Genomic DNA, 22,387 nt, shown 5'->3' with positions numbered 1-22,387 from the left:
CACTGTATGTGTGCAGAGGAAAAGTTAAAGGAGGAGGAGGCAATTTCACTGTAAGTATAATGTACACGCGGGTTGGGGAAATGGGTTGTTAGACTTTCAGCTTGGCTCTAATAAGAAATGAGAGAGTTTTGGAAGTTGTCGTAAAACATCTGGAAAGACTCCTGTCTGTTTCACAAGAGTTAGTCTGGGTCTCCCATAAGAGACTTTCCTTTTCAGCGTGTCTCCTGATGCCTTCTTTTATCAAAGTACTGTTCAAGCAAATTAAGTACTTCTATTAAGTACGTTACATTAAATGTAACTATTAGAACATTCATGTTACAAGTTATAAAATCTTGGGGAAGGGCTTCCAAATGCAATTCGCAAGTATTCTTGAAATGTTTGTTTGCAGAGAAAAGCTTATGCTTGTCAAGTATCTCCTCTGATGCAAGGAAGCCGTTTATAATGTGACTAAACAGATGAAAATGAAGATTAGCTGCTTACCAATATTGAACCTGATTTTCTGCCTTGGTGTCTTTCCTGAGATCAAGCTTAATGACCTCTTTTTTTCTTGGAGATGGGGTTATCTTTTCATTATACTGAGGAGAAGAAGGATAGATGACCTTTAGTACTGGGACACATATGGGTGGCAGCACATTTATAAATCCTCTGATTATCCATGGGATCCGGTAATATGCTTGCAAGGAATGTGCAGTCAGCATTTTCAGTCTTGTGATTTGGGCATGTAATGATGGACAGCACAAACGGGGGCTTGCAGGGGTAATAACAATGTACAATAATTGTGATCCATGGACAAAAGCAGAAGTTGTATAGAGTACCTTTGGGTAGCAGGGCCTCAGAAGAGGTAGGATTGGTAAGAGATGGCTGTGCAGATATTCTGAGCGGTGGATTCATTCCGATATCTACTTCACATTTTAAAGAAAAGGAAGGTGAATCCACTTTAGGTCTTTATTCTAATTAATTCAGTTTGAAAAAAAGATTATCCAAATGCAACCTGCAATTTAAGAGCCTATGCAAATTCCCTAAAGAACACACTGAATTGGGCACAAAACCGCTCCATGAGCACCAGGTTCCAAAGCGAGCAGTGCCCTGATCTTGCCTGAGAAGGATTTTCCACAGTAAAGGGAAGATGTGCTCTGTGGCATTGCACAACAGGAACAAACTGAATGAGTAAGGTGAAAACCGTGCAGAGCAGCGCTAAAGCATGGCCTGTGCCTAGTGCCTCCCCTGCTTGCTCTGACAGGGCCTCACTTCATCGAAGAGTAATCTGAGACAGGGGGAAAAGAACATGGGGGTGGGGTGGGGTGGGAGTCTTCTGTCTCCCTGAAATTTTAGTGCAAAATAGAGGCAGGTTCCTCTAGCCCAGAGTGGGATTTTCTGGAGAGCAAGTGCCCCATCCTGGAGCAGCAGAGAGGGAAGGGAGGGAAGAGCTGGGGCAGGGCTGACCGCAGTGGCTGCACAGCTGCTGCTGGAGCCTTCCAGTGTCATCAAGTTTATTTGCTTTCATCTTCCCTACTTCTTATCTCCTTCACCACCTGCCTACATGATCCTGATGACGAGAACCTCTCTGTTTTGCAGAGCTGCTGGTTGATTCAAGCAGGGTAACCTGAGCTGCCATCACAAACTTTTTTCAGCTGGAAGCACCAAACCACTCTCCCACAGCAGGTAACTTTGGCCTATGCGTTTTGTGATTAGGGGTATCAGTGTGAATCCTGGCAGGCAAAAACTTGGCTGGCAGAAAAGTGAGGAGCAAGCAGGGCATTGCCAAGACAGCTTTCTCCAGAGGAACAGCCTCTCTGTCAGTACAGCCACTGGGACGAACTGGGTTTCAGCTGCTGGTAGTCTGGTTTGAAGTCAAGTCAGCAGTGACCCAGTGAGTCATTGCAATGTGGATACAGGCACTCACTATTTAGGAAAAATGTGATAGGAAGCAGGTGTGCTGGTTGGTTTCAGTCTTCTGTTGTAGGTAATGTTTCCTTGAGCGGGTGGCTGGATATAACATGTCCAGAGGTTGATACTGCAACGAACTGGAAGGTGGATTCATACCCTGTGGAAGACCAAATTAGTTTCATTCATCATGAATGTTTTTAGACAAAGGATGATTTGTAGAAAGAAATGCTGGGGCTGTATGGTATGGATTGGCTCAGCACAAAGATTTCTCTGAGAAAGAGCTGCAGAATGTGCTGCCACCAGAGAAGGTAAAGGTGGAGGACGCACAGCACCGTGGGTGGGGTGACAGCTGCCTGGGAGGGAAGGCACTTGCTACCTAATGAAGACATGATGCTCTGAGGTCAGCAGCTGCTTTTAGTTTTCATTCCTCTGGCAATGCTGACAAAAAAACCCAACAAACCAACCCACAAAGGGATCTGTTAAATCTTTTCTAAGAATGCATAAAAGTGAAATTGATGTAAGTTCTAAGAAGAAATAAGGCTCAGACACATTCAGACTGCTACCTTAAATATGTAATTATTCACATTAAAAATTTAGAGGGTGAGAATTCTGCAGAAGATAACATATTGCAGCACTGTCTTGTTTCCCCCGTCATTTACATTGAATTTATTATCTTTCATGGGATACATGAAGAACGTGCTATCAGATCTGACAACAGTAACAAAAACGACAAAACAACCCCAAGGGAAATAATCTTTGAGTACTTTTAACTAGATTGTACTGATGGGTATTTAGCCATCATTTCTGTTTGCTACCTGCAATTAGTTCATATTCAATTAATTGTGCTAGTGACCTCTGCAGTCTAATCAGGCCAGGCTGCAATCAAGGGCTTGGTCTATACAGCCGCTGGATTATTGAGTGCTCTTAATGCAAGGCTGCCAGAAAAAGTCCTCCGAAATGTTAGTGCTTGCAGAATACGCCAGCCAGCATGATAATTGTGATTCACAAGCAGAGTAGATTAAATTTCTGCTCCTGGTATTGACTGCTGCCTCGCAGCTGTTCAGTTTTCACTCGAGGTATTGGGTTTGGTCAGTAAATCCCTTTACTGTTTGCAATTCCAGGGCGGGGGGAGGTCTCAGTATGCTGGGGTCATTAATCCTTGAGTCTGTTTTACCCTTGGTCTTATGGGGCTTGTGTTGGTTTGATATGCGGAGCATCCTGGAAGACTGCTCTTTTCTGACCAACCTTTAGTGGGAGGAGACGATACTGATACCATGGCACTTCTGTACATCTTGCAATTTTCTGTGTGGTTCTGACATGGTAAATTAGGATTGCTCTCTGTTGAAGGTGAATATAGGAAATACCAAGTTCTAATTACTGAGCATAATGCAGGTAAGTGATAAATGAGCAGTATAGTCCTTGCTTCATGTCAGTTTAGATCTCTGCTTTAACCTTCTGATGTGAACTGCTTGTGTTTTAACTTTCCCAAAGTTAAAGGATCAGAAGCGTTAGCAGGCAAACCAGGAATGCTGCTAACAACCGAGTAGAAGATGCTGAAGTGAATACTTACCTGGGTACTTGGCGAAGTGCAAACAAATCCTTTTTTCAGTTGGATTTCCAAAGGTTAGTAGGGATTTTCACAGCTGTCATTATTTGAGAGATATATTGTTGTTTTTCCCTGAGTGTAGCTCTGTAATCCTCTCTGTCTGGGGATGAGTTATAGTTTAAGTTAGAAGTACGTTTTAGCTTAAGCAGAACTGAATATAATTAGATCGCAAAAACTTTTTGTTGATGTTAACTAGAAATTCTTCAAGTAAAAGTGCAGTATTTAATTCTTTCTCAAAGCAAGAAATTTGTCAACTTTTGGCAGACTTGAGGAATTCTTCATGTTGTGTTTCCAAATTTTTAACCGGAAAATTTGTGATGTCTGGCCTGTGCTGTTCTTGGCCAGGTCAATCTCTTTATGCTTCTCTTAACACTGGCTTTAGATTAAATCCCATAGTTTGGGTTGGATTTTTTTCCCTGTTTCTGGCATTAACTTTTCTTTCCCAATGATTTGTACAGAATAGCGGCTCCCTGTTGCAGCCCCACTTTCTGACTAGAAAATCAATCTCTTCGTGCAGTCTCATTTCTCGGGCATTCTTTATTAACTTTACTAAACCAGTAACATCTGCTCCAGCATAAATTCATCTTCCCTGATCACAAGTAGCCTGCTGACCTCTTAACTCTTAATACAGGTGAGGTATTGTAAGGAAGAACAGTGTTTTACTACTGGTCTCGATCTAAAAAGCAGTAATATCTCTGTATGTTGTGAATGGTTCTCTCTTCTATAGTTAATTTTTATATCACTGGTAAATATTGATATGTTACTTGCCAGTCTCCTGGGGATGATTTAGAGAGAGTCCTTCACTCCGTTGTTTTTTACCTCCTTGCTTCCCAGTAACCTCTTTTCTGATGCATAGCATGGCTGGCTAAATCCAAATGTCAATTACTTTGGTAAATGAGTTACATAATTTCCTCTACCAGGTTGTCTCTTGCTGCAGTAACATTCAAAGGGGTTTTTAACAAGTTAAGAGTTCTCTCACAGTTTCTTTAACTGAATGCCTTCGAAGAAGCTTCTTTCTGAATTTCACTTTTTCAGATATTTGATGTTGAAGTGATGTTTTCGTGTTTTTACTTCCATTTCTGGAAGCTTAACTGAAAGCAATTTGCAATTTGAGTGCCTTTATTTAGGTGATTTTCTGGTTAAAACTGATGTATTTGTGCCTTCTCTCCCATCAGTCATAACAATAACAATGATTTTCTGCTCTGGAAGACTTTTTTTCCTTATATGTATTTTGCTCTACGAAAGCAAGTGACAAGTTAGACAATTAAAATGCAAGGGACAAAGGTTGCTTGGTTTTTGTTTTTTGAAAGAATTTACTATATTTAAAAATGAAGGTATTGGTATCACATTTGCTATCTTTATATAGAGAGATATTTCACTGCTTTTTTAAAAAATCTACCTGTTTTTATGTTGTTGTTTGCAATAATGTGGAATTCAAGCCACCTGGTTTTCCCATGCTTCATGACTAATGGCTGGGATGTTGGGAACCACGCAATGTCCGAAGTGGTTCTCAGGAAACGTTTCCTGCAGCATGTAGCAATAGCAGCGTCTGCAAACTCCAGCAGTGTTTGGTGAGTTTTCACAGATATCTGGGGGCACCAGGTGTCAGTGATGGCAATGACTTGGCCTGCAGTATCTTTATCCTTGGCCGTGGTACGTGAAAAGCGTTGAGACAGAGTTTTCAGACTCATAAAAAAATCAGCTAACCATTTTGAGATTTTTTCCTTTTTAATCCACAACCAGTTGTTTGGGCAGTAAGTGAGAAGCAATGGGCATGTAGCATTGCAGTGCTAATTTTGCCAAATCACACTTCAGTGAAGAATTACACTAGGGTCTTGGCATGCTTCAGTCCCTGTTGCACACTGGTTTTAAAGCCCTCTGCACTCAGGAGTCCTCTTCACTGCCGTTTCTCAAGGAGTTTTCCTGGCAATTTCTGGTCATCGGAAGACACTGGGGTCCCACAGATCTTTGTGTTACTCTTTACCCCAGCATTTCAAATGAGGTTAGTTCTAGAGAAACATACTGGGGTGTTAGAAATCCTGGGTTTATGGAATAGACTACACCTTGACTAATGTCAGCCACCAGAAGATTAATCAGATGAAGGGGAAAGCCAGTCCTAAAATTGTAAAGAATCACAATCTGTCCGGCTCTATTTATTCCCAGGTAAAATACAAAACGTCTTTTTCTTCCCTTCTGCTTTTCTCTGGTTTGCAAGGTACACCCAGGACAGGGTGAGAGCTGTTATATTCTCCTCCCTGGGGGTTGGAGGGGAAGAAGGAGGGAAAACCACGGCAATTCAAATCTCCCTCAGAGAGGGAAGTAGGGGCTAATTTTTAAAAAAAACAACTTTTCACCTTGATCTGATAACTGAGCAGTCTGTCGAAATGCTAACATCTCTCTGACGGACCATCTCCTGTGCTTAGCTGAGTTGTTCAGCCAATTGTTAACCAAACGAGGGGCAAACTGCTCCCTCCCACCTTTCCTGTTCAGCCACGGGGGGTGCGTGCAGGGCAGTGCTGGGAGAGGAACAGGGGACTATCAGATACAGATACTACTAGATACAGCTGGAAATACGCAATGTGAGGGCACTGCCCCTCAGAGCCTTTGAAGAGAGAAACTGGGTGGATATTCCAAGAGAATGCATGTCAGTAGCTGCTTGCATGTTGTCCTTGGTCATAACCAACTCGTTTCTGTCATCCCAGCCCGCCTTCTCTGTGATAGCAGCATTTTCCATATGCCTGAATTGCCTGACTCGGGTTTTTTTGTGTTCTTAGCGGGTAGAAGGGAACAACAGAAAATTGAAACATTTTTGCTTAGCCTTGGGAGGCTGGATTCGCTGCTGGTTCAGCATCTCTGTTGCAGGGCTACGAATTACTCCCCAGGAAAGCTAAGAAAGCCCTGCACTTTGCAGATTGGCTTGCAGACTGTGACTTCTTGTCACGAAATGTGTTGATCGACCTCTCTTAATAAGAAATCTGCTTGTTGGGCTCTGCTAAGCCTTTAAGTCCCTGCTGCAGGCTGCAAATTTATCTCAATTGGAAAATATGCTATCGAGGAGTGACATCGAAAGGACAGTATGCTTTTCTGTGAAGTGTTAAGTTTTATCCGTTTTTGCTGGAAGTATTGACCGAACTGGAATGAGATCAGACAAGGAATTATTTTGTGTTCCTGTTGTTTGTGCGTTTTGGGGAGTAATCTGATAGGTCCGTCTCCTCACTTCTCTTTCCCTTGTGTGAGTCTCTCCCAGAATTTAGGGAGAAGAGAAGCACTCAGAAAAGGAGCTAAAAAATGGGCAGAGATGGTCTCCAAAGCTCCTTGATTTTTTGGAGGGGTTAATGCTGATTTGATATTCAGACAGAATCCTTGTGATGGGAGAGGGGTGGAATTGAATCTCCTGAAAAAAGTTCAGCAACATCTTGAGGAGTAAGGAGTAAAACTTCTGTTGTATTTACAGGCTGTAATTACCTTCCAAAGGGGAGGGCAGTTTTGGGGAAACTGTATTTGTTCCTGTGTGATGATTCCCAAGTGACCTCTGCAGTGCTGACACGCGGCTCTGCAGGCCCTGGCTGTCCCGCTGTGGAGGTCCTCGCACGCTGAGCTGCTCTGCATGTTTCTGCCACCTTTCAGGAGCAGTTTTGAAGTGCTGCCTGGAGTCTGTTTATAACTGCATACTTGAGTCTTCTCTACTTCTTAGCAATTCTCAGTCTTGCTTAAAATAAGAGACAAATTATTTTCCAAAATGGACCTGGCAAGCTTTTAGGCCAGATTTATTTCCTTTGAATAAGTTAAATTTGTTCACAGCAATTAGTGTCACTATCTGCTGTGTGTCTAATGAAGCTACAGATGAAATCATGGCCTTGTAAGTAGCTGATTCCTCTTTTGCCTACAAAAGGTCATGATTCTGGAGTCGGGCACTCTGTAGTTACACACAGGAACACACAATCTTAATGCGGATGGCAGCTCAGCAAGAGGCTGGGGATGTGCTTCATGGGATTCCTTTCTTTTGGAGTCCCTTTCTTCCAGTGTCTTTCATCCTGCCTCACAAACAGGGATGTAGGTTTGCAAGTCAAAGGAGAATAATTTTGTACTTCAATGGTGCTGGCTTCTTCAAAGTGTAACTCACACTATGTGGTCAAACTTTGTATTGGGCCGTTTAGGATTCTTTAGAGTTCTATTCCTTTTTATTTTCTTCAGGCCTGAAAAGAGTGGATGACCTAAAATTGCGCTTTATTTTGCGGTGCTGTGTAAAGGCTGCCAGAACATGAAGAACAGTTTAACTGAGTTTTTAACTGTTTTATTCTCAAACATTACTTCTAAAGTTATTTTCAGTAAGGTATCTGATTCAGAATTTACTAACTTGCATATTCTGTTGTAATTGGGTTTTCCTGGTTATCACAGTTGTTACAGTGGTGGGTCTGTTGATATGTTTTCAGGAGGAAAAAAAGGAAGAAAACATTTGTACTCCTTGAAGGACAATTTTTTATCTGCCTTGCTATTATTTGCGGACTAATTTAATTCTCTCTGTGCAATGGCTATGTAAACCTTACATTATTTCATAATGTTTAGCACCAATTTAAGCTGGCATTCAGCCCTTACCACTGACTACAGATGAGATAGTATGTTTCATGTTTTTGCACGTTTCATGCATTTCCATATCAAATGCTTACTAAGGTATTAATCCTGTATTATAAAAGCCTTTTCTCAGTTGAATACATTTTGCACTAAACCCAAATGCTATCTTCAAAATACTGATTGAATTCCCAGCAGCAAGGTACTGCAATGTTCTTCAAAATCCTAATGCATTTATCAGATCTGCTCAGAATGAATTGCCTGAAAGGTCTAACCTGCAAAAGCGTTTGTGCGTGCAAATGTTTTCACTGTCTCAGCAAGAAGTCTCTAGTCACACTGTTTAACAAGTACCACTGAGCAGGAGTGTATAATTTGTTTATAATAAGCAGCATTCAGTTTCATTTACTCCGATGTTTTTCTAAAAATAGCCTCTAACAAACTTAGTTGTGAAGAACTTGATATGTGTTGTGTATTTCTCAGTGCTAAAGATTTTCATCAGGAGAAGCTCTTCTTGTCGGGTCCCCTCAAACACATTTCTTCTCCGGGTTCAACAAGATCCATTCCTTCAGCCTTGGCTCACAGGGCAAGTGTTCAGCCCTGACCATCTCGGTGAGACTCTGCTGAATTCACCCCTGTTTACAGATGTCTTTTCTATATTGGGGGCCCCAAACTAGTCTTAGTATGCTGGATGTGGTTTAATATGCACCAAGTAGAGGCGGATAATCACTTTCTTTGGTCTACTGGCTCTGCTCCTGTTAATATGCAGCCCAGGATGCTCTTGGCCTTCGTTGATGTGTGAGTAATAGGAGCCTCCTCAATACTGAGGAGCCTTGTTAAAAGGCTTGCTTTCATTCAATACCAAATAAAAATTGATTACAAGTATCAGCAGAAAGAGGTGAGTGGCTTTATTCAGACAACTTTTCTTCTTGTTTCATACTTAGAGAGCTTTAGTGATCTTTTGTTTATACAGTCCAAGAGCTAAACATTTGCGGAATGAAGGATGGTGTGCACAGAGAAGCTGAGGTTGATGGCAACATGGTTTTCTTTAACCTGATAAAATTGCTGTGGTACTTGCACGAGCTTTTTATTGCCAACTGTTTGGGGTTTTTTTTTTAAACATCATGTTAGAGAGATGTAGGTATCTGCATTCCTAAAACAACATACATTCAGAGCCACTCTGCCAATTCCTTACTATGTTTTATAAAAACACTCCTGGGAGAACTGAAGTAAAGAGATACTAGTAGTGTGTATCATTAATGTGGCTCACACAGTGCTATCAAACTGCTAACAAACAGAGAGCTCAAGATTCAAAACCTAACAAACCACTCACATCGGTGAGCATACAGTGAAGCCCTTGGGAATAATTAATATACGATGCGAAACATTTTTTTTTCCAAGTATGTTTTATCTTATATTGATGCATCAACAGCAACCCATGTTCCATTCACTGGCGGTGCACAGCTCCGTCAGTAGCCTGATTTGTACTGAAGCACACAGTGTTTCCTGGGCAAGGAAACAACTGAAACTGCAGCTGCTGTTTGTTTAGCAAACTCAGTCTGTTTTGAAAGCTGAAGCACTGTTTTTTTGAAAAACTGAAATAAACCGAACTTCTGTGAACTTTATTCTGCTTTTCTAAAAAAAAAAAAAAAAAAGTGTGAGCTTTATTTCTTGTCTTGTAGCAATATCTTTTTTCCTGGATACTGCATTTATCTTTTGTGGTTGAAAACTCTATTGAAATTATGAAATATTTTGCTTATTCCCAAGAAAATATTGCAGCAAAGCAAGTCTGTCACTCAGATCACTTGCTTAGGTACTTCATGGACTGCGTCATTTACTTTTTCCCATGGAATTGTTCTACTACTTTTTCAATATCCCACAGGCACCTGCACATGTCTCTAATTTCTGTTGGAGGTTTCACCTTAGTCTGTGAGATCCAGCAACCCAGTATCTTCACAGTAAGGGTTCTGCTAAACTGGCTTTTGAAACGATATTTACTGAATCTTCTGTAATGCAGTGGAGGTGCTCAGTTGCTCTGTTTGTCTTCTGTCACTTCCTTTTGGCTGAGATTTAGATGAACTGGAATGTGGAAAGGGTGTTTAATAGTGCCAAAGCCATGGAGAAGGGCTTGGGAACTGTGGGCTAAGGACCTCAAGTCCAAACTAGTGCTGTTTAATCTGCAGTATCCAAACAACTCCTCTGAGACCTCCTATGGTGGTAAAGATGCTGCTTTTTGTTTCTAAACTGGATTTTGATTTTTTTTTTTGTATTTTTTTTTCCTGTGGGCCATAAATTCCAGCCCAATGAAATGGTGCAGAAACTTATTTTCTAGCATAGGGAACACCTTTAAAGTTGGGTATCTGTTTTCGGAGAGCGGAAGGCAAAGCAGCTGTGCATATCCATCAACATCCCAAGCTGCTGAGGCAGGTATGAAGTTGCCCATATACCATCAAAGCTGTGTTCTCAGCTGAGTGGAAAAAAAACTTCCTGCAGTGGGGTATGCCCTGAAACAAGATCTGAGGACTGCTTCATTCCACTTCAGTGTGTGGTGGTGGCTCCTGTCCTCACTGCAAGCCAGGAGCCTGGGTCTTAGGGAAGCTACAACTGCACCAAGCTCTCTGACAGCTTCTTCTGCAGTGGGTGGCATTGTGCCAAGGGTTGCCTGGGAGTGAGTTGGACATAATAGCTGTCATGTGTCCCCTGAGTCATGGTTTGCTGGAAACCCTCTGCAGGGGGGTTTGTTCTCTTTTGAATAGCTCTGTGGGTGCTATGTCTCTGAAAGACATGTGTGACTTTCCTTGGCTGGGGTAAATGTGAGCTGAAGCCATGCAGTGTGCAAAGAAGTGAATTTTGGTCCATTCTGGGGAGAGGAGACATAACCGTATGTGTATCTTACTCCCATGACTCTGGCTTTATATGGTGTACTTTTTGTGACTGCCTTTTGTGTGACAGCACATTTCCAGGCAAAGGAGTCAGCCCTGGGAATATTGCAGCAGTTGGAGTTGACCTTTAGCTAAACAGATGTTTTTATAGTAAGTCTTTCACTGTATAGGTAAGTATCTAAACAACATCTAGTAACACTTTCTGCTAGAACAAAGCTTTTGACATTAAAGAGCTATTTGGATGGTCTGAGATTTATTGCAGAAGAGAGAACAGGGCTGGGAGCAAGGAAAAGGCAGAGCTGGTTTAGTGGAGAAATGCCAGGGTTGCAAAGGGCCTTTTTTGGACCAGGCCAAGTGGAAAAGATGTGTTTGTGTCAAATTCCTGTAGCAGTGGATGGCACCACCTGCAGACAATTAAAGGAGCCAGAGAGGTTGCCAGTGAATGGTTTATTCCTGTTCTGTTGTTTGGCTCCATGGGCTACTCATTGGCAGTTTTACAACCTACCTGGGACCGTTTCGTTTTGTGTTATTTTTATCTTCCTGCAAAGAAGCTTTTGAATAAATGTCTTTTATGATCAAGCCTGATGCTGAATGCTGAAATGGCTAAAGATGATCTTCCTTGCAATCATCTGTGCTGGTTATGCTCAGTGCCGTATGTGAATTGACTTAAAAGCTATTGGCTTGCTAAAGTATATGAAAAAATAATTATCTTGAGTGCTGTTGTTGATAGTTCAATTTCTCTGCCAGAGAATGCCCCAAAGGCAGATGTGTTTATATGGTTTTGCTTGTTGTCTACTTTGCCAGCTGTTGTGGGTGAAACGCAAATCTTTCAAGGCAACTTGCCTGCCAGTCTTCAAGCAAGCAGAAGTGCTGTTCTTTTAAACAGTCTATTTGAAGCTGTGTGCTTGCTCATGTGTTTGGTCAGTACCTTTGGAGCTTGAAACCTGCTCTCAAGATGTTTCTGGTGCATTTAAGTGGACATGTCAGTGGCCTTGGTAAGCGTTGAAGAGTTGATCTCTCCGAATATCAGAGATACACGTTTCAATGGCAAAAACTTTCTCACTGTGTTCATCTTAAGGAAAACTGTACCACACTGGACATATTGGTGTCTGCTGTGTAACTTGCTCCTATCTGGGAGCTTGGACAGAGACTGCAGGAGAAAGCTTTTGCCTTTCTTCTTGAATCCTGCTTTATTTTCAACATACCTGACTGTGGTGGTGATGGTGGTTTATTGCTGATAAAAGAAAAAATGGCTGTGGGTTGTCATTAGCCCTAAGATCAGAGTACAGATTTGATGGCTCTTGGCTAGGAACCTCAGAAAGCATTTATAGGCCATATTTCTTAAAGTTCATAACACTTGCAGCTGCAACTAGACTTTTGGGTGTTGTCGGGGAGGCAGAAAAAGTGGTTGGCTTTTGTTTTGCCTTCCCCCCCCCCCCCCCCCCAAGTTGCATGGCATCATTCTTTGTTTGTAAAAACCAACAATTGAGTCCAAATGGAGGACATTGTTTGCCTAATTGTCCTGATTTGGTAGTGTCTGTTCTTGCAGGAATAGGTAGGTATAGAAATCTGATGTTTCAATGTGTGTGTAGCTTCTTTTTAATGTCAACTGAAGAAGTGTCACTGACCTTGCCTGACACTTAATTGTCTTGTTTCTCTGACAGTTGTACAAAATAATCAAACAGAAAGATATTGTCTGCTGTTCCTGAGAGTTTTTGTTTGTTTCAGTAATGGATTAAACATGTTACAAGATTTGACAGTTCTAATGTAATTGAACTATTTACTCTTTGCTTCAGTAAAAGGATGTTTCAGAAAACAGGATCTAGCACACAATATTTGTGCCAAATAGTTTCCCTGTTATATACTTAAGATTGAAAATGTTTTCATGATCCTAACGCTGTCTTTATAATCTCTAAAGAATTTTTATTCTTTAATAATCATCTTGTAAAATCTTCATTAATGTTCAAAAAGCGTTCTGCTGCAGTTTCCAACTTTGTGATGTTCTTATTAACTTTTTGTTCCTTAAAATTCTTTGTCTTTAATTATAAAATGTAATTTTTGCTATAAAATGTGACCACAATGCTCTCTAGTCTATAGAAAAGCAGAAGCCTTGCAGTTCTAGCAGAACTGTACTTGCGTATGGCTTTCCTGGTGCATTTCTGCAAAAAGTGAAGTGCATCAGACACCAGGGTTGTCATGCAAAGAAGCACAGGCCCTGTGGGATCTTTCGTATGTTCAACTTAATACAGCACACAAAGCAATTCCAAGATAGATTTTTCCACCTACAAAACAGAAAAGTCAGTCTTCTGTTTCTGTGATGTGCTGTGTCTTCCCTGTCTCAAGAGATGTAAGTGGAATCGTATAAGGCGGTTTAGTCTTGATTTGCATTTGTTTTCTTTTTTTCTGGAATGAATTTACTGTTAACTTTTTATTGTTACTTAAATTGTTTACTCAAACTTTTAAGAAGTAAATTGAGCACTACTGTAATAAAATGCCTCTCTGTTCAGTTCCCCAAAACTCGGGGATTTTTACCCAGATAAAACTAGTCTTGTATGTAATTTTTCTTAGAACCAGAAGATGCAAAAATTCTGCAGTGAAAAATGGTAAAGTTCACATTACAGAGATAGAACAAAAAATCACTTTGTGCTAGTCAAGAATACCTAGAGACTTTTCTGTGTGCTGAGTTTTGTTATCTGATGCTCGTATTACAGATTACTTCCCCACATTGTGACTGATATGTGCTCCAAAAGGGTATTCTTGGGTTTCGGGTGTCCAGGTAATGAACAGAGTTTGAATAGACAGGTAAACAAAACTGAAGGATGATAATACATGAGTACTAGCAAGCTACAGAGCGTGAAATGGGAACTGTGCTGTATTTAAACTATCGAGAGGATTAGCCTGTGTTGCTTGACTGCTGACAGGTACCTTGCACATAGGCGTAAAAAAGTCCTGGTAAAAACTATGAAGAAACCAGGAAGATGACTCTTATCAGATGATTTATGTAGAGTAGGGAAGGGGCAGGGGCTTCTGCAGTCTTTTTTGAGCTGTAAAGGTACAGATACTGAAGAGCTTTAATGAAGCATGGCATTTTGGGGATTTTGCATCAGGCCTGAGACGTACTTTGCACAAATCATTAAGACTGCTCTCTGGGCAAATCTAAGGGATGCAGCTTTTATGTATTTCCATCAAACTTGGGAGAAGATCTAAAGTGTACCACAATAGTTATTCAACTATGGAATTAAGTTTTTAATAATAAATTATCAATAAGAAGATAATAGTAATAAAGATAACGAATAATTTTTTATTACACTTACTTGGTGTTTTACTCCTTAGCAGTTTGGTGCTCTGCAGGAACAAACGGTAAAACTGGGAGCAACAAGGTATGCCTACAGCAGAGACTTGAGACAGCAACTATTCACAACAGTTATTACTGAATGCTGATGGTCTCTTCCCATACAAAAAGAAAGCTTGCAATGGTTTCTGCACCTGCAAGGAGTATCCTAGCAACATCACTGAGGAAACTGTATGCCAGGACTTTTTTCTGAGTGCTTTTTGTTGAACATAGCAGCAGTTGTAAAACAAAGGTCAAGAGCAATTTAAGCTCTTAAAAGCGCTGTTGCTTAATCTATTTACTTGGAGAAAGGTTTGTGTTGTAGTCTTCTGCCTACAGGATAAATATCGGGTTACAGAGTCATCCAGCAGATTATCCAATTGAAGTTTAGTTAAACGTGAATATCTAAGTTGTCACTTCTTACTTGTGGGAAAATTACTGTTAGCATTTAAGTAACTTTCTGTGCAACAGAACAGGGAAGCACAGAACAGCAGCTGGTAGTGGGAACAGATGGTCTAATTGGGGAAAAAAAAAAAGAAAAAAAAGAAGAAAACCTTTTTTTTCCGAGAAGGTGTATGCACTCATTGTCTTACTGTATGCACAGGCCTCAGGTGAGTCCCTGCTTTGTGCTTTGTCATCGGCTTTCAGAGAAAATATTGATTTCAGGTTTTCCTCCATCATTTTCTGGTACTGTGTCAGAAGTACTTGCTGGGCTTGCTGTTACTAGTCGTGCCATCTTGCAAAGGTGAGAGGGCAGTGTTTATCTTTGTGTTTTATGGATGAGTGAGTTGAGGTGAAGGACTAAGGCTCTTTTCAGCGCCCTGGGCTGGGGCTACAGAGTTACCGGGGGAGCCTGGCCATGCTTTTAGACCTTCTGAGCTTCTGCTTTTTGTCATGCAGAACAGGGACAACTGCTACTGTCTCTCACCAGGAGAGATGGTCACCTAGCCTAAAAAATCTGTGCAGTTGTAACTAGTTTTTGCCCTGTTAAATGAGTCTCAGGCATCAGATTTTATAAAAATAAGTAATTGAATTGAAAGTACAGCAGCAAGGTCAGCCCAGACTAGGTGCCTCTGAAAAGGGAGACACCTCGAACAAAGAAATCCTGGGCAATTATACCCTTGTGATCTACACACCCGTCCCTCACGTGCTGTTCATGCGTCTTGTAGTCCAACAGTGACTTTTGGTCTGGGGTCTTCTAACACCTTATTGGATTCTTTTTTCTGTGTCTAGGCAGGCTGTTGACTGCCCTTGTCTTATTGATTTGCAGTCTCTGCTGATGGTTGTAGCCTCCTTATCTTCTGGTTTATGGTTTATGCTTCTTGTGCACCTGTGCTCACTGGCAGAACATGGGGAACTGAAAAGTCCCAGATGTAGGGAAAACACTACTGAAACATCAGTGTGTTACCAACATTTTTCTTATACTAAAAGACTAAACACAGCACTGTACCAGCTGCTAGGAAAATTACTGAGAAAATTAACTGTATTGTGGCCTAAAGGTTTCAGTAAATTTAGCTACTTGTGCTAGGTAAAGCTAAGCAAACAGCATGAATCACACCATATTATAACCCTAAGTAACTTATTCTAATTAAAACTTGCTTATTTAAGCTAAACGACTAATATCTCTCAACTTGCCCTCTGCCCAGTCGAGTAGGTAATCTCTAATTCTAGAGCCTGGTCTAAACCCAGAATTTTTATTATTTCTGTTCAAATTTGTGTGCTAGATAAGGGACAAAGTCTGATGCTAATCTATTTTTCCCTGAATTCTGAGAGAAGATTTTGTGCTTGATAAAGGTTTTAGCTATTTAGAAAAATACAGGTTTTGCATGGTTTCGTATGTAAACAGTCATCTAATGAGTCAACAGTCATCAAACATAATTCTCTCTCTCTGCTTCCTCTTTATTAAGCTAAATGATGGCTTAAGCTGGAATTTAATACCAAACAAACTAACGTGCTTAAAGTAACTTTTTGTTTCCTTCATTACAATGGCACTTGAAAAGTGCTAGAGCCATTTCCCTTCTCTGAAAAATATTTCAAAGTAATTTGCCAAAGAAAATTAGCTGAGGATAAGGTGCAAGAAATTTTCAGTGAAAATCTGTTACAGCTAATAGAAAAAATGAAATGCTATTCCATTAAAACAATTTTTTTCCCCTTCCTTCTGGACTTCAGGTGATGTGATCCCTGTTCTCATGAATCGTCTCTCGCAGTCACGCTCCATTTCTCTGTCAGAAGAAATATGCCGTACCATATCAGACATGAATGCAGATCATGTGATGGTCACGCAGGAAACTTTAATGGAGCAGTTAGTGAAAAATTATCCAGGTAATGTGTTCATTTCTCTCTCCTTTTAGAAGTGACTGTATCATCAAGTTGAGTGTCTGATGTTGGGCAAGTGATCACTGATGTTTACAAGCAAAGCTGGCAATATGAAAGAATATAAATTAACAGGCAACTGGTAGAATACATGAATGTGCATACTATCCTCATAAATTTCTGAGTGTCACTAACATTGTTTTGAATGTAATCCTTTTTACAGATTTTAATAAATCTTCTTTGAGAATAAGAGAGGGAACAGAGTGAGTAGCATGTTGAGAGTATGCCCTTTCTAGAGGGTAGGAAAGCATAGATGAGGTATTTAGGTGCCAGATATGTAACAGCATAAAATAGACTATGTGTCAGATCACAGACTTTGAGTCCTCTTTTAAGAGATGGGAACATAGCTGACTTTGATGGCAAAGGGACTGGGTAGGAGTCTACATCTGGTGTTTGCTATCAGAAAATAAAACCAACCTCAAATTCAGATTTGTTGGTCAAACTCCTGCCCCTTCTTTCATGACAGCAAATTGCTTCACTAAATGAGCTTTATTCCTTCTCTTCTGATGGGGTAGCAGCCACTTCCCTTAAATGCTGCATTTTCTTTTGAATCTGAAAATTGTTCATTTTCCCTTAGATCTGCAGTATTGAAGTATGTGCGTGCCTGCGTGTGACACTTTGTAAAGGCTCATTGTGGCCCTCTGCAGGAGGTTGCTTGGTTTGATACTGAACTTCCTCTTTTGAGTCTTCATAATATTATAGCTGTGCAAATGTTGCAGGTTGATCTGGTAACTGTTTTCGCTAGTAGGAAAATTTTTAATGCAACCCTATAAACAGGCCCAGAACCCTGCCAAGAATGTGATGTAGTCCATGTGTGCACTGAGACAACCACAAGGTAGCATTTTCAGGTCAGGGGGAAGCAGCACTCTCAAAGTCTGTAGAGAAGAAGGTGTATTTCTTGCTGTGTTTTCGCTTTGCTGGAAGTTTTAATTCTTGGGGATGGGGGATCAGCAGAAACCTGGGGCAGCAGATCAGATGTCACTAGACTAATGACTCTGGGACTGTAATACCTGAGGGGAAACTAGCAGCTGAGACCAGTCTCAGCAAGGTAGACTTCGGTAGCAATTGTCATCTGACAAAATTATACCAGAAGCTTCAGAAAGACTGCTAAAAGCCACCGTTGAATAACCTGCCAAGAGGGAAATGCTATGAACAACACATTGTTTGGCTTGCACCTGGCAGCACGTGTGTCTCATGAATATCATAACCTGACAGACACAAAGAGAACACCATTGCTTCTTTGAAGGAAAACACGCTAAGCTCCATCACAGCAGTGCTGCAGTAACAACCAGAAACACAGCTGGCCTTTACCTTCTTCCTCAGGGGTGACCTTGCCTCATGAGTGAGGAATGGCCGTTGCAGAGTTAAAATCTGTATGCTCTGTAAGACACTGGCAGGATTGCACCTACCAGAGCCCTCGTCTGGATGATGTTTCCGTGCTGCCCTCACCTGGCTGGCCCAGGAGGGCTCTCCCTAACTCAGAGCTGCAGCCTGTGCCGACGCCAAGATTTGGGGTAGCCCTCGCTGCCCTCCATGTGTGGACACCACTGCAGAGAAGGGTGTCTCTGTTGTGCAGGGAGCCCAGAGCTGTGGGTTGGGGACAGCTGGATGCAAGCACAATTGCTGTCTCTGGAAGCTCAGCAGAGTGGTGATGTATTAAAAAAAGAAAATCCTGCTTTTTGTCTGGTGATACTGGACACTTTCATGTTGAAATTGAGTATGTGCTACTTAAACTTCAGTTGCCAGGTCAGTTTCAAAATTCTTTGGAATCCTGTGAACTAAAAACATTGGGTATTTCATGTTCAGTTGCTTACCGATCTGTTGTATGACAGGTTTTTTTTTTTGTTTTTTTTTTTTTTTTGTTTTGGCCAGCTCCCACTTTATTTTGAAAACTTATTTCTGATTTGAAATATCTGCATCTTTGTTGTAGGCATTGTAGTTCCCTCCTACAGTATCTTATATAATATCCTTGGCACTCTAATCAAAGAAAGGAAAATCTATCATACGGGAGAAGGATACTTCATTGTCACTCCCAACACATACTTTATCACAAATGATGCCACAGAAGACAATAGAAGGGTCCTGCTGGAGGACAGTTGCTGCTGTTCATCGTCTTCCGTCACTTACCTGGTAAACATTGAGCGCTGTGCCGACCTAGTGAAAGAAAATATTCCTAAAGTATCCTGTTACAGGTCCTGCCATTGTTTCCCTGACAAGAATGTGCTCCGTGAAAAAAGACATCGGCAGCTAATGAACCGTGAGCTTAGTGGAGGAGGTAAGAAAGGCTGCAGTGAATTGAAGCCTTCAATTCAAACTCAAGGGATCTCCACATCTGCCCAAAACCATCCCTGGGACACCACCAAATCCCTGACATCTGCGAAAGAGAAACTGAAAAGCAAAAGGTTTGGCCTTGGCCTTTTCTGGAGAAGTGCTTCTACAAAAGAAAAACTTAAGGAGTACTCCACTTTTTCAGACCAGTTTCCTCCCAAGGAGTGGCCTGTCAGGGATGAAGATGACTTAGATAACATTCCACGTGATGTTGAACATGAAATCATCAAGCGTATTAACCCTACTCTTACCATTGATAATTTGATTAAACACACAATACTAATGCAGAAGTCTGAAGAGCAGAAAAAATATATCAGTAAGGGTACCTTGGCTGAAGCATCAACACTCAGGCAAAACTATCTTTCAAAGGATTGTGTTCAAAAGACACGAAGTAAACACAGCAGGAAAACCAAATCAAACAAAGAGAAGCAGATTAGCAGAAGCAACAGGAAATCTCATGTCCATGAGCTAACATCCCAAAATGAGAAACTGGATGAGAACCTTTCACTGCTGATCAGAAACCAAAAGCCATCTGATGTAGCAGTAGAATCCTATGTCATATATAAAAAACAAATTAAGAACCCTTTTCAGGGTCTGTCATGGACACACAACTTTTATGCAAAAGCGTACAAAGGTACTATTAACAGTCAGCTGAAGTCCAGGACTCGAAAGCAAGAAAGGGCTTTACAAAGGCCACAGTCCTTGGAGTCCTCAAAAACCTCTGAATATGAAACTGAACAGCTGGCTACTGAAATGCAGGCTGGCAAAGCAGAGCAAAACAAACTACTCCATGCTAATAGGTCTGCTCTCCAACTAAAGAAAGGAAATTTAAGTGAAAACTTTAGTTATCTGCATGGCAGTACTTGGCAAATAGATAGTAAAGACAAATACTTTCTGGAGAGTAATATTTCTGAAGAAAAAACCTACAGAAGAACAGTAAAAAAAAATCCTGGGGATAGTAAAAAATCCCCTCACTCCTACACTGGAGAGAATGGTGTGTGCAAAGAAGATGCAAAATTTTCACTACATCTGAAAGATGAGTATCGCAGGTGCAAAGCTGACACTGTGTGTGAGTTATTAGATCAAACAGAAAATGAATTCCAAAATGTCCATCTTTCAAATTATTCATCCAATGCTAACCTGGTAAAAAAAACTGGTGTGACATACAGACAAAAGATTGATAAAAAGAGTGAATTTATATTTAAATATGACTGTGCCAGCCATCCTGGATCAATGAAGCTGGAAAGTGAAGGATTTACTGAGAACTGCCATCTCCTCTACCAAAAAGCACATGATGGTGACACCTGTAGCTTGTTACATCTTGATGACAGTTTTAAAGGCAGTGAACCACCTCACCTGCCTCCTGGATATGCTCGTTCAGATACAAGAGACTGGAGTAAAGCTGTGCAAAACCTGGGGACAGCTACATGCCTGAAAAACTGTAAGGTTAATACTTATCCTGCCCAGTACAACACAACTGTAAATAAACGTGACTCTGGAGAGCACGGATATAAGGAAAGTGCTAGTTTGGCAGAGTCAATAGATGGCTCAAAAGAGCATCCAAAAACAGATTTCGCAGAAGAAAGCTGTTTGTACAGTCAGGTTACTCCGATAGGTCACAGAAAGGAAGAAGAAACTGGCCTTACTGAATGTGTGAAGGGTTCATCTGTAGCAGATTTCTGCCACACTAATGAGGCTGACTCAGATGCTGACACTTTGCAGAACTTCACTTATGAGATGGGTGAAGTAGTGGCGTGCTGTGATTTGGGCTCACAGACCAACCAAACAAGAAACCCTCTGGGTAAAAAAGATCTGGTTTTTAACAATGCATGTACTGTGATACCAGGACAGAAACACTCGGAAGGGACAGAAAACCACAGCATTACAGGAGACAGTGGAATTGACTCCCCAAGGTAGGAAAACACATGTAACTATGCTAGGTGTTTTATCTTCAAGTTAACGATCAAATTTAGGCAGAAATATTGCAGTAAATTATAACAACACCCCCCACCACCCCAACAAAATTCTTATTATCTTTAAAAACTTCAGTGTTATGTCCCAGAAATACTCAAATGGTATAGCTCTACCACATCTTTTTATATGAACATTCCCCCTAATTCAGCTATACAGATGCTGCTGTTTATATTATGCATTTGTTTTCATAAGGCAAGAAAATAGTATGAACTTGGCCTTGCAGATGGAGATGGCTAAGTGCAGAAATGTTAAGAAACATGGTGGTGGTTGACAAACTCAGTGTTAAACATGGTGATTGATAAACTCCTGTTAGCAGACAGGTTCAGCTTGCATTGATCTTGCTATATGACATTACAGATATTGTCACGGTTTCTTGTAGAAGAAGAATAAAGTGTGCTTTATAGAGATGCTCAATCAAAACTTAAAAGTACAAAATACCATCCAACTTGCTCACGATAGACAGGAGAACACATACATCGCTTGTGCTAGAAGCTTCTGCTTCCTTTCATAGGGTAGATTTTGCCTGTAACTATACTTGAAAAATCCCTTAATGGAAAACGAATTGGTATGAAACAAGTTTTTACACTGTTGCATGTGGAGAAGACCTACAAAACTGTTAACTAACTTGGCAAGAATATAAGTTAAAATGCTGTGAGGGAAAAATTGTATCAATTTTTTTAATAGCAACACATATTCTTAAGATCTTAAAGGACTGGTACTTCAGTGTAATTAAACCATTGGAGTTCTCATTAGATATGTACTGTCACCTTGAGAAGCCAGTATATGAAGCAACACATTACATACTATAGTTTTTGAAGAGATTCTGCCAATTTTTTATTTTTTTTTCCCTTAAGCAGCTTTTGGCTGTACACTCTTTAAAGCACATTTCTAGTGTTACTGGGACATGTACACTTGAAATATGTTGGATGCTATTTAGCAAAATACATTTAAAGGGTCATTTTGATTGTTCGTATTGATGCCATCTGTTGTACCAAAAGCTAAGGCAACTCAGTTTATTTTTAGAATGTAAAGTCTAATGTCTAATAACTCTGTTATTTTAGATGGACTGAAAACAAGATGAAGTTTCCTGCCAAATTTTGAAAGCATAAATACTAATGCAAAGAGGAGGACAAAGTGGAAGGACAATTGCAACAAAATTCCTTGCTTCAGCTAACTCTGGTCATGAATATTTGATTATTTTTTTAATGACTGTTGTAAACTTTCCCTTTTTTACAATGTAACCATACTCTAAGTGTGATCAGTCACATCTGTGAGGCTGTCTCCAAATCAAAGCTGTTAAAACTTTTGACCATAGTATTTGGAGAGCTGATGTGTATTTCTGTTGCTCTCATCTTTAATTAGTTTTTGCTTCCCTGTGATAATAAAAATGAGAATACTTCGTTCAGATCACGCTATTAACCGGGAAAGGGTATGTGTTGC

At 40.6% G+C, this 22,387-nt stretch overlaps 1 protein-coding gene across 2 annotated transcripts; it reads left to right on the top strand.

The window, feature by feature from the left end:
• Window positions 1-1,574: 1,574 nt before the first annotated feature.
• STOX1 (storkhead box 1) lies at window positions 1,575-22,384 on the top strand. 2 transcript variants are annotated; one of them, XM_074590191.1, is made up of 5 exons: window positions 1,575-1,662; window positions 3,379-3,510; window positions 16,442-16,594; window positions 18,576-20,886; window positions 22,009-22,384. In XM_074590191.1, the coding sequence occupies exons 3-5, from the start codon at window positions 16,462-16,464 to the stop codon at window positions 22,046-22,048; spliced, it is 2,484 nt and encodes an 827-aa protein (XP_074446292.1). In that variant the 5' UTR covers window positions 1,575-1,662; window positions 3,379-3,510; window positions 16,442-16,461; the 3' UTR covers window positions 22,049-22,384. The 2 variants fall into 2 exon arrangements, with proteins under 2 accessions (XP_074446292.1, XP_074446293.1); XM_074590192.1 differs by lacking the exons at window positions 1,575-1,662; window positions 3,379-3,510 and having other exon boundaries at window positions 16,249-16,594.
• Window positions 22,385-22,387: the final 3 nt, after the last annotated feature.

This window comes from Larus michahellis, chromosome 6 (genome assembly GCF_964199755.1).
Source record: "Larus michahellis chromosome 6, bLarMic1.1, whole genome shotgun sequence".
Classification (NCBI taxonomy): Eukaryota; Metazoa; Chordata; class Aves; order Charadriiformes; family Laridae; genus Larus; species Larus michahellis.
The sequence above is the reverse complement of the archived record's forward strand: the minus strand, read 5'-3'. Positions and strand labels throughout refer to the sequence as shown.

Bases quoted from the DNA above. Each gene is read 5' to 3' on its own strand.
- STOX1 (XM_074590191.1), top strand. From the start codon at position 16,462: ATGAATCGTCTCTCGCAGTCACGCTCCATTTCTCTGTCAGAAGAAATA. The intron at 16,595-18,575 runs GTAATGTGTTCA...TCTTTGTTGTAG, and splicing joins GTTAGTGAAAAATTATCCAG to GCATTGTAGTTCCCTCCTAC. The intron at 20,887-22,008 runs GTAGGAAAACAC...CTGTTATTTTAG, and splicing joins AGTGGAATTGACTCCCCAAG to ATGGACTGAAAACAAGATGA.